Consider the following 12,772-nt stretch of genomic DNA (forward strand, 5'->3'; position numbering starts at 1 on the left):
AGCAAAGGTGTTCAGACGCGCTCAGAGCACCCCCCTCTCACCCACGCTGCAGGTAGCATGCTCGAAAATCGAACGAGTGTCGATTTTAAGCATTCTCGAAATGAGCATGCTTAAAAATCGACAATGCTTTTCTAGCAAACTACGTTCATACATGCTACTAAGAGCAATTCCTAAATAATAGCATGCTTTTGTGCAAATAATGAGCATATCGCTCACTCCTTTCAAGAACGTCATAAATCAAAAATTGACAATTTTGAGTTGTGCATGTTTACGGAATGCCCAGAAAATGTACTATATCCCAGAAAAAGCGGCATATTTTTAACTTAATATTTACCCGCTACAGGGCAGAAAGTGTTGTTTTTGCGTTTTGAAGAAAAGGTATTGCTTAATTATTTTTTTAAATATACTTAATATTTTTCAAATGGAGAAAATACCTTCAGGTTTTACCTAAAAATATCTGTTGCACAGTAAAAACTTCAGTAAGTGGCTTGATATTTATTTTAAATACATTGTATTATATTTTTAAACATTAAAAACGTTCTCCTGAACAATCAAGTTTTTTGATTTATGACGTTCTTGAAAGGAGTGAGCGATATGTATCTTTAGACTTTTGTAATATCTTCCAGTGTTCCAGCAAGTGTCTGGTTGTTAATTATTACACTGGGCTACGTTCATTTATTTACAAATAGAACTAAACGATCATGATTTTCATAATGTTGCCAGGAAAAAAACATCAAGTCAACTGTCAAAATAACTCCTAACCTAAATAGTAAAGTAAACAAACGGTTTGTGGAATTTATAATTTCGAATATTTAAAAAAAAAAAATTGCGAGGAAAATGAAAATTAATAAAAATACGGAAATAATTGGCACAAATGTGATATTAATTCCTTACGAAAGCAATCATGTTCCAAAGTAAGATATTATACATATTTACAATAATGTTCCATCTATGTAAATTTGTTACACCATATTTTTTTGTCATCACATGAATTTTGTATGACACCTTATTATTTATCAAAGAATGCTATTGACAATCACTAGTATAATCAATAATTTACCTATGTGTTCATTTTCTTTCATGGAGGTATCATTCATGGATGCAATCCAAAGAGTTACAAGAATTAACTGCTTCAGAACCCTTATCTCTAGATGAAGAATATGCAATGCAGAAGAGCTGGAGAGAAGATGAAGATAGTATGCATAGTAAACGTATCTACAGATAATAAAACAATTTTAACTAAATAAAGCAAGTTTGGTCTAATTTATTGTTTGTTTTTTTTTACAGAATGCACATTTATAATATTAGATAAACAAAAATATTCCGAATGCTTGGATGAAATAGGTAAGCAGTAGTTATTCACCATTATTTATTATTTTCCGTATTTTCTGTTACCAGGAGACAATGCTTGTAAAAACAAAGGTTATAGACAAACATAAAAGTTGATTATTTGAAAAAACTTAAAAACTTTACATCCGATCTATACCATTGGTTACCAACGGAGCGGCACTGTCCCCTAATGGGTGCTGGAGAGATCTTCTAGAGAGTACTAGACTGGTAGGAGATAGAAAGGAGGGCTGGGAAGTATGCAATATAATATTATTCCTTCCCCCACTTATGAGAAGACTTTCTAGCAATATCTTTCTCCCCGTCGATGAGACTTTTTTGGCAGAGGGGTAGTAAAAAGCCAAAAAAGGTTCGGAGCCTATGACCTATGATCAAAGACTAACTATTTGTATTATGATCTATTTAGTTGTCAATTTGCCTAGTATAATATACTTAAATGAAAAATGACAAATATGTTGATGTCCAATTCTTTGATTATCGATTAATTATATTATTATAATTTATATTTGAAGCACTAACTTCGTGATTTTCCATTTTATAATTAAAATGTAACTTTGTTTTAAAATCACTATAAATATTATAACTTAATTATAATGTCTACCGGTTTCAAAGTTAACCGCTTCTTTAACAAGACTGATTAATACCGTAAAGTGGGTATACTTTGCACCATGGGTGATACTTTGCACCACCTTCTGTAAAGAAATTGTAGAGCTGATCATCTCTGATACATGTCATTTTTCATTCTACTTTCTATTGTTTCTGATAGATGGCACTTCAATCTACTTTTTAGTTTACAGAAGTAACAGTCGGTCGCTATTGCTTCAATGCGTTTTTCCTGTCCGAACGAAAAGAAAGTTTTCTGTCTGAAAATTGTGTCCGAAAAAATCCAGTGGAATCAGTATACTGAAACTAGTTACAGTATACTGAAACTAGTTACAACAAGTGAGTGGTCTCTAAATCGTAGGTAGGTAGGCCCTGCTTTTCTCAAATGCTGTATTTTTTAGTTACGTTGTCAAGTTTATGTAAAAATAATATTTTTTTAAGAACTGACTTGTATTGACCACATTTGGGGTAACATTGCACCAAGTGCAAAGTATTCACAAAAGGCCATAGTTAATTAATTTGATGAAAAGTCTTAAAACAGCTAATACAACTTGACATGTTTGCTAAATATCTATAGGTTTTGTGTACTTACTTAATTCCTGATGGTATATTTTTTTCAAAAATGTCAAGAACACACAAACAGCGGCCTTATGCCAGACGATACTGCGATTTTACACCGAAGAGAGTGGAGCAGTGTTTGGAGGCCATTCGAAATGGTACAATCAGTCAAAGAAAGGCTGAAGAAAATCCCCAGAAGGACGATTAACTATAAGCTCAAAGGTCAGCACACAAAACCTGTGGGAAAACCTCCGATATGTGACAAGGGCGAAGAGCAATCCTTCGTAAACTGCATAGTAGACATGAGTGAGTACGGTTTCCCAGTGAGTGTTTATAACATTCGCTACATTCTAATAGCCTATTTGGATAGATTTGGCAGAAGAGTACGAATATTAAAGGACAACGTACCAGGCTCTGAATGGATAAGATCATTTTTGCAAAGACATAAAACCTCGACTGTTGCAAAAACTAGTCAGTTGCTTAATCGGTTGCCATTAAAAGCGTATGACGATGACGTGCGCCAGAGTTTTCAACACTTTTTGGAAGAAAACAGATTCAACCCAAAGAATTCAGTCTTAAAACGCAGGAAAACGATACCGATAGAACCAGGTAAGAGCATTGCTCACGATCCAAATGTCGAAATGAACGTTGACGAGACACAAATGCTACCTGAACCAACTACACAACTACATCAATGATCCCACCTTCCGCATCGAAACTTCCAGCATATCTAGCATTAACTGATTATAGTTCACACGAAAGCTTTGAGGAAGAGGGAGAAGAACAAAAACGATGACTGAAACCAGTTATCGTATTTGTTCTTCCGTTTCATTAGGACCAGTAAAAAAGAAGGTGGGAGAATATCTCGTATTTCGTTATGAAGGAGAAAAATTTCCGGGACAGATTTTGGAAATAAAGAAAGACAGAGCTGTTAAATCTATGCAGGAGAGTCTCAAATCGTGGAAGTGGCCGATGAAGGATGACTTTCTTCAATATTCTTGGAAGGATGTAGCGGGTTCCATAAAAGAACTAAAAATGCAATCCAAAAGAGGTTTCTTTACCGTCCCGGAACTTGACCATATTTAGACCTAATTTAATTTTAATTCCTATTACCTATGTAGTACAATATGTTTTAATATCCACCTTTTATTTTATATAATTTTAAACCTTCAGTATTGAAAAAAAAACATTTTTGTTAGATTTTTCAATATTTTTTTTTAAAAAAATCGATCAAGTGTCTTATTTTTCCATAATTATACAATATTATAATCTGCATTTAGTGAACTGTGAGCCAAAACCCTTCATAAGGTGCAACAAAACTTGTAGGATAGCCTTTACTTTGCATCAATTTGGATTCTAGTACGAAAAGTGTAGAGAAAATATCATGGTGCAAAGTTGTACTTTACCCCGGGATACTTTGCACCAAAATATAAATATAAAAAAAGAATACAGGCAAAATAGATAAAAATTTTAAAATGTATCAGACATGTTACAGGTATATGTGTTATTACATTGCAATAGTTGAAACCTCAGAAAAAGTAAAAAACCTGATCTGAATAGACAATTTTTTGAAAAAATGCAGTATTTTGGTGCAATGTATACCCACTTTACGGTACTTATTATAATACTAGTATTAATCAGTCTTGATAAAGAAGCGGTTAGCTTCGAAACCGGTAGACATTATAATTAAGTTATAATAAAATATTCATAGTGATTTTAAAACAAAGTTAATTAATTTAATTATAATTATATTATTATTAATAAAATGCATATTCCATATTAATGTTTCTTTGCAGCATTACAGTTCTTACATAAACATAATTTTTATTCAAAATGCACTTCCGCAACCTACTATTTGAAGATTATTTGTTTTTTTATTGTGTTTTCAGATTCCATGATAGGAGATACAAATTTGTTTTTCAACTCTGAAATGAGGGGGAAAGCAGAAATTGAAATAATGATTGCAGAAAATGAAGCTAGAGGAAAGCACTATGGATGGGAAGCTACTATACAAATGTTACTATATGGAATCGAACAGTTACATGTTAAGCATTACGAAGCTAAAATATCATTCGATAATAAAATTAGTATCAGAATGTTTGAAAAATTAGGATTTAAAGAAACTCAAAGAAGTGAAGTGTTTAAAGAAACAACACTTGAAAAAATAGTCGATACAGATTGGCTGCATTGGCTGAAATCAAATTATAGTTTACAATTGGCAAATTATCAAAAATAAATACTAATTTGTGTACTGTTTATTTATCATGTCGTTGAAAAAACTACCAACACAATGTTTATATTATTATTTTTATACTAATTTATATATGTATTTGTATTAATACACTAAGGACGGGTGCTTTTTATGCCCGTGGACCGCTGGAGACGGGATTTGATAATTATGTACATATGTATGGTTAAGACCTTAACAAAGAGATTGGTACATAATATTCATATAAAAACACTAAATATGTAATTCCTTCTTTTCTGACTTTGAAATCAGGCCGGCGCAGAAGGTAAAATTGCCCTTCCTGTCCTTATGCACTAATGACCGAACGTATATAAATACCTTTCCCATCCATAATGTGTTAATAATTATTATCTCCTATTCCAGCGTCTATATTTGACAGATGCGTTGAATATTTTTCTATATGTTGTAGTAAGCATTTCTTTTATACGGAATCGCCAAAGAACAGATCAGTTTTTGCTTGCTTCAAAATATAGTCGGCTAATATACCATTATTTCATTTCTACGGAGAAGCAACATAATGGCATACGGAGACAGGTGGCTAGATAGAGAATAAACTGCCAGACTACTATGTCCTCGAAAACATGTTTTTTTATTGTATTTAAAAAAAAGAGAAATATTGTTTTTTTCTTATTTACAAAAATACTTTAATTTCATACTATTTATGTGAGCGTAATCCGCTCATTATTAAAAATAGGTATCAAATTGTGGTAGAGTGGGTTTGAACCCAGAAATTCAGACTCAAGAGTCCGCGACACTAACCACGGGAGCACAACCCGACACACTCGTTTTGCCTCTTCCAATTCCATGCATCTCCTCCATCTCTCACATTGATTGTTCTGACTACTCACCAGTTCACTATACAGCTATCTATGTAAGATTATGTAATTGACAAAATAAAACACATTGTTAACAAGTTTTCAATACTTTAATAAGAAGACAGTAAAAATATCATGAATTCCTTGGCATGAGTTACAGAAAGAAATATGTAGAACTGTATTCAAATGGAACATATTAACAGCAACTAGAAAACATTTTGAATTTCGCATTGTGATGAGTTTCGGACTTGTATATTTATAAAGAGTCCGATATTCTTGCAAAGAACTTTTAGTTTGTTTTATTATACACAACAAAATAAACAACAATAATTCATTTGTTTTTCCACAAGTACTAAAGGTTTTTACGGTGCTTTGAAATTATTATTGGCAAATTACTGCTTAAAATATTGTGCTGCTAAGAGGCTCTTTATATTGTTTGAAATATTTTCTTATATGTATTTTTAGTTTTAGACTGACATTATAAATTATGATTTCTTGATTTAAGTATGAAATTAATCTTGTTTTACCACTATTTTTGTTTGAGTCAATGTTAAATTGAAACATACGTCATAAATACAATAAGGATTTTTAAATGTAGTAAATTGTAAAGCTAAATTACCTTTTAAATTTGATAAAATCTTTACAATTTTACTACTTAATCAAGTAATTAAATAATTACATATTTGAGCTTGAGATAACTTCTGATGTAAATAACAAATTCAATTTGATGGAAGAGGCAACTACACCCTATAACTTAGTATTGCACAAAAATGCATAATTACTATTATTTATATTAAAAATGTGTTTCATTTACCAAAGTACATTATACAATATGCATGTATTTTCATGAGTGACAAGTGTTACTGAAAACTGAGTAATTTTTTCAATTTTAAAAATCTCATTAAATGTAAGACCATCCCAATCCTAAGATACGACAGAAACAATATTCAATTTTAAAAACAAATAACGAATCTGACACATACTTTTGATATGTTAACACATTGCAAAAAGTTTGCATTTTTAATATTTTTACTAATAAATCCAAACACATTTGATTAAGATACATATTTTATTTGTATGATGAAATTTGCGTGTACCCGTATGTAAAAAAAAAGTACGCTTAAGAATAAACATCTAATCCAAAAATAAATATTTACAACAAAAAAAATCTAGCAAAGAAACTATTAGATGAAAAATTTCCATTAATTTACGCTTGACAATGGACAGTAAAAAGTACCAATGATAAGTTGGTAAATAAACAAAAATCAGCCAACATATAATATTTATAATAAAAGGTTTCCAAAAATTGAAAATACTACTACAGATTCTCCTTTCGCTTTTACATTTTTTTCTTTCAAAATAAATACAATTTCAGTTTGTTTTTGCAATGAATGATTATGGTTGAATAGATAAGATTTATTACTTAAATAGTTTTATAATATTGAGTAGCAATAATGTATATCATTATACATTGAAATAAGTGACACAATTATAATTAATAATAAGTATATGTATTGCCTAAAGCATGCATTTTACAAGAACTACAGAACGATTAATAAATTGGTCCGATTACTCTAATCGTAAAATTGACTAGTTTATACCATTTACGAGGTAACACACGCAGTATTACCATTATATTAACATAAAGTGTATACAACTGGACAATCACATGAAATGTTTCTTAACATAAGACACCAATGGCGAAGTACACATGCCCCATCGCCCAACTCTGTGGCCCAGAACAAAGAGGTTCCATTCATATTGCCGGTACACATCCAGTCAGACGTCAAATTAATCCTAAATGATTTTAAACTTTAACAATAGAACCGCAAAATGGTCATTTAAACTGCTCAAATTTTTGTATTATATTTCAATGAAACCCTCATCCGCACCCAGTGGGGCATAGGGCACTGCATTATATAAACGCAGTGTTATCTTGATCACTAAGACATGAAGGAAAGGTGATCAGCCCTCCGCTTCAGGTACCAGTCCAATGGGTAATATTGAATAAATATAAGAGTGAAAAAATCACTCAACCCTCCTGGGAATCGAACCCGGGACCTCCAGTATGGTAGCCGAGTGTCCTGACTATTACACTACGGAGACGGCTGTATTATATAGAACTAAAAAATTATTGTATTTATTTTAGTTTTGTACATATAATACAGAGGGCTGAAACTTTTTAACACTTCAAAAACTCTTAGATTTTTGTCATTTTCCCAAGTACATATTTATTCCTCGATATGCAGTACACATCAGCGGTTCTAGTGCTAAATGCCAAATAATATATGGTTTTATCATCTACTCATGTACTGCAAGAACACACAGTCATATAATATAAATAGTATGTTAATATCCATCTGTGTGGTTTCACACTTCACACTTTTTGGGCTGAATATTATTCACATCTTTTTTTAAATTTAATAATATGAAGTATTAATGAATACCATGTCATGACTTGGAATAACTGTGAAAATAAAATATTAACTTTACTTCTATACTTTCATTTTTAACAAATTTGGTATTATGTAACTAGTCATCAATCAGAATTATCGAGTAGATAATATTGAAAAAAAAATTATAATAAAAGTAAAGTTATTTACACTATGTACATAGTTTACGCATCATCTTTTCACTGTAATTGCAGTCCAGAACAGCAAAGGAAATATTGTCATATTTTCATGAAAGAAGAGTTTCTGATGTATATTTTTTTACATGTTATAAAAAGCATAGAATAATTTAACATTGAATTCAACACATGATGAATTTGACTGATTGTAGAGGAAAAAGTATTTAAATTTTATTGAAATACAATCTCGGAATGATTGCCATTTATGACTGAATGTGTTCTTTCAGTATTATTTCAATATACACTGGGATTCAGAAAGAAGTGGACAGTCGACCAATTTATGAATATCGAGTATAACTTTATAAAAATAAGAAAAAAGTATCTTTATTTCGAAATGTCTTTGGTATACGCAAAATCACTGAATAGAGGATAGTTTCCATAAAAATATCACAAATAAATACTTGCATACTTTTATATATTTTACAACATCCTTGATCATCTATGATGACTTGTGATCTCCTTTATACTTTTTACCAAATTATGTTAAATTTATACTCAAATTAACCCCATTTATTGTCAAACCATTGATTTTTTATCTTTATGAAATTCTGTGGCTATTTTTTTAAAATTAATTACAAATTTAGCACAGAATTAATCTACGGTAACTGTGAAGACAACTCCAATACTATATATGTTTTGTAAAATTACATACATCCTTAAGCTTTTGCATCAGATATTTAATAATAGTAGGAATATCCTAAGAAAACATGTGTATGTGTAAACCAATATGTACAATGTAATGATGCTTGCAAACTCAAAACTAGAGATTTCTGAAATTTTATATAATTTATTAGTATCGCAATGAGTTGTCTGTGCTTCACTATATAATAAAATTATTATCATATAAAGTGTCCACTTAATTCTGCATCTAACTGTATATGTATAAGTAGATGGTAAACGCAAGAGACTTACATTACATATTTATATGAATTATAAGTATTTTTCTGGTTTTATTAGTGTAAATTGGTCATAAAACTCATGTGCGTCACATACACATTTTTGATGGAAAACAGTTTTGAATACACCATACCTTGTTTTGATTAAAGGTGCATAATCTATTCTGAGAATTTATGCCATTGGACCATTTAACACTAACCCCCTGAATTATATCGGTCACTAACATTTACATACATTTCCACTATTAACAGTCTTTTTCAATTATAACAAGTTTAAATTATAAAATAAAAATTATTACAATTATAAATGCCATTACAATTACACATTTAAATCATATTACAGATCATATTTATTATTAGTTCCAATCACACGATGGAAAAAATGCACGATAATCAAATAAACTACAAATTATGCTAGTAATAATATTGAGCATTTGCTTGTAAAAAAATATAATCATTTTCTACACATATTGAATAAAAACAAAACAGGTGTCAAGTTTTGCATTATCGTCAAATTAACATAAACATTGCTACACAATCACAAATAACAATAATAACAAAAATATCCAAAACATACAGAACCGCCTCGTTCAGCAGCTCACCCTTCGAAAACCATAAACTGATATCACCAATTAAGGCTTAATGTAAGTTATGCATAATTACATAATTTGATAGAAATTATTTTATCCTTTAACAGTTATTGCAAAAACAGTACTGCCAAAAAACCTTTTTTTTAATGCAGTGGTGTTTGGATGGTGAGCGAAGAAGGAAACCAACTGCGGAAAGGAGTTTTAAATCCACCCACCTAAGAATGCTATTTCCAAAGATTGAATACTTTACACATCATGCCTGACTTGACCTGAATCTAAATGTTTTTTTTTAAATTCTTTAATATGGCAACAGAATTAAATAAAAAAGTAAGTTAGTAGAAAAGATATTAATCTTTAATATTGCCTTTACATACTGTTATCATAAAATTAATTATTTCTTAGAAATTTATGATATATTAATCAATATCCTATGAGTGAATGACCGGATCCTGTGATTTGTTATCAAAATATATTATATATATAGCTAAAAAGTATAGAATACAAGTTATAGATAATTGTATTGCCTTTTGGCAGTTTTCACACAAATCTTACTATTTATTGGAAAATTATTAAAACCACAATCCTTTGGTGGCGGGAGGACAGGACACATAAAAGTGGTGGGGGAGAGTAGTCTTTGCTAGTCTACCTACTCAAGGATGATATTCCCGTATTTGAAAAACAAATAATGTACTTTGCGAATCACATACATTGTGATCTAGTCAGACTGAACAATTCAGTAATAGCTATAAAAGCCCTAAACACATTAACATACACATAAAAATTGTGTTTATTTTGTGGAACATTATTTTACATGTATTAGGAACTTAATAAATATAACTTTATGTATGAAACTCCGTTACAGTGTCATTGAAAGAACTGAGACATCATATTTGAAGGCCATTGTAAGTGAATTACCAAATATAATTAAGTAAACATTTAAAAATGGAAAAGGGAAAACAGCAGAATCGTCATTATTTCTAAAGTCACTATAACCGAGTTTCAAAGCAATGCAATAATCTGATTTCCTTATAATATATACAGATGTAACAATGGTATCGGTATAAACACGAGGTACAAATGAACTTAACTACTTGGATTCTTGAATCCGTTTAATCAGCATGGGGCAATAGTATCCTTCAGTTGAATGAATTGGTGACAAACCTGATACATAGTCATCAGTCAAAGTAAGAATTCACAAAACAATTTCTCCGGTGGGAATGGCAACTATCTCAAAATATTCACGCATTTTCAAATAATACACAACACTATGAACCGCCATCATATAATATGATATTTAAATTCATTAATGATTTAAAATAATTATCTATACAAAATAAAAACAATATATTAACCGTGTAATAAAATTGTTTTATAAATTCTCACCTCTAATTCTTCATACATGTCTAAAATATTTTGAACATAAAATGAATATTACAATTTCTAATACAAAATTTAACATCGAATCAGCAAATTCTTTTTTCATAAAAAAAAATTATTGTTAATAAATAAATATTATTATGCATATCTAAATGGTGCTAGGTTTATATAAAAAATATAGATGTAGTATGATTGTATGTACATAAATATTATGCGAGCATACATTTTTTTCCTTAATACAAATATAGCAACAACAAAAAAAAATCTGTACATAATTTGATACATAATAAAATATAAAAGAATTCTGATTTTAAATCTCTCCTTTTGATCATTAATTTAAAATTAATATTTGGATTTTCAAATATTGCGTAATTGGTTCATAACCTTTTTGTCTTCTATCGCACTCACTTTTGTATACATATGGTTTATTTATAATAATAGCTTTTAGCTAAAAAGATACGTAAACAATCATTTATATTAAAATACATAATTTCATTGACCATTGACCGCGGCTGGCTCACACATCTGTGACACTACACAAATGTGTCTGCTATGCGTTTATCACAGATAGATCTATGATTTAGCGGTAACCAAAACTAAAACTCAATTTCTTAGAATACGAAAATAAGTTTTGAGTTATTTTTGCTTAAAATCAAGATTTTTATTCTTACTGTGTATCATCTGTCTAAATAATCAAATATCCTCAGCGGTAATCAGGTTTAAAGTATTTTCTTTTTTTTTGCTCTACTACGTATTTGTAACAAAACAAAAAAGCAATAGCATTGCTTTAGGGTACATTACAAAACCCTAACAAAATAAGATTTTATTAAAATCAAAAGCAATTTTCCATATTTATTTCTCATGTGAAACACTACAATTTCATATAGTTTTTTTTAAACATAGTCAATTTTACACAAAAAAAAAACTAAAAAAGAAAACCAAAAATTGAAATTACAAAAATCAACCTTTTTAAATAATAAAAATCTAAAGTCAGTATTTAATTGTATTACTTCAACTGGGCAGGATAAATTTATTTCATCTATATCCTAATTGATTGTTACATGTTTTCCAAAAGTTTATAAACATAATATGAAAAACTAAATTTCTAAACAAAATAAATATCGGAGTTTTACCTACCATTAAAACTCTTATTATGTTTCTATTGATTTCTGGAGTCCATCATGAGAGAAGCGTTCATTTTCTTTTCCGTTATCGCGGTTTCTACTGTCTATTCCTGGGTCAGTGTCCTACTCTATGGTCGCTTTGTCCGTTTCCGCTGATTTGGTATCCGGTCATCCATGGATTTGGGTTGTTCATAAAGCTCATGATGCACCAGGTAGGTCTTACCTGGACTCCAGAAATCAATAGAAACATAATAAGAGTTTTAATGGTAGGTAAAACTCCGATATTATGTGTTCTGAATTGATTTCTGGAGTCCATCATGAGAGATCTGTCTGTTATCTCCTGGTGACCGGGTGATGCCTTTATTTGATGTTAACTGGTTGAAACAGGCTTGCTAGAGAGGAGTCTTTTGAGACGGTGTGATTAAGCAACTCTCTTTGGTAATATTTCCTGAAGGTATTTTCACTTTTCCAATTTCCTCTCTCTAAGATATTATCAATTGGGTAGTTTTCTAACCAATTGAGGGATGCGACCGCTGAGCGTGTACTGCCGGGGGTAGCTTCCACTCCTGCCATTTTCAGCGTGCT

The 12,772-nt window shown here is 30.3% G+C and overlaps 1 protein-coding gene across 1 annotated transcript; it reads left to right on the forward strand.

Moving 5' to 3' along the window:
- Positions 1–761: 761 nt before the first annotated feature.
- Mnat9 (microtubule-associated Nat9) lies at positions 762–12,183 on the forward strand. Its single transcript, XM_088264007.1, has 4 exons — positions 762–914; positions 1,087–1,196; positions 1,288–1,344; positions 4,398–12,183. The coding sequence occupies exons 1-4, from the start codon at positions 838–840 to the stop codon at positions 4,742–4,744; spliced, it is 591 nt and encodes a 196-aa protein (XP_088120133.1). The 5' UTR covers positions 762–837; the 3' UTR covers positions 4,745–12,183.
- The last annotated feature ends 589 nt before the right edge of the window (positions 12,184–12,772 follow it).

Source organism: Brachycentrus maculatus, unplaced genomic scaffold (assembly GCF_059751285.1).
Source record: "Brachycentrus maculatus isolate JH-2025_06_01 unplaced genomic scaffold, ASM5975128v1 h1tg000212l, whole genome shotgun sequence".
Classification (NCBI taxonomy): domain Eukaryota; kingdom Metazoa; phylum Arthropoda; class Insecta; order Trichoptera; family Brachycentridae; genus Brachycentrus; species Brachycentrus maculatus.

Coding starts and splice junctions, on each gene's coding strand:
- Mnat9 (XM_088264007.1), top strand. CDS start 838: ATGAAAATTAATAAAAATACGGAAATAATTGGCACAAATGTGATATTA. Junction 1,197..1,287: donor CTGGAGAGAAGATGAAGATA/GTATGCATAGTA, acceptor TTTTTTTTACAG/AATGCACATTTATAATATTA. Junction 1,345..4,397: donor CGAATGCTTGGATGAAATAG/GTAAGCAGTAGT, acceptor TTGTGTTTTCAG/ATTCCATGATAGGAGATACA.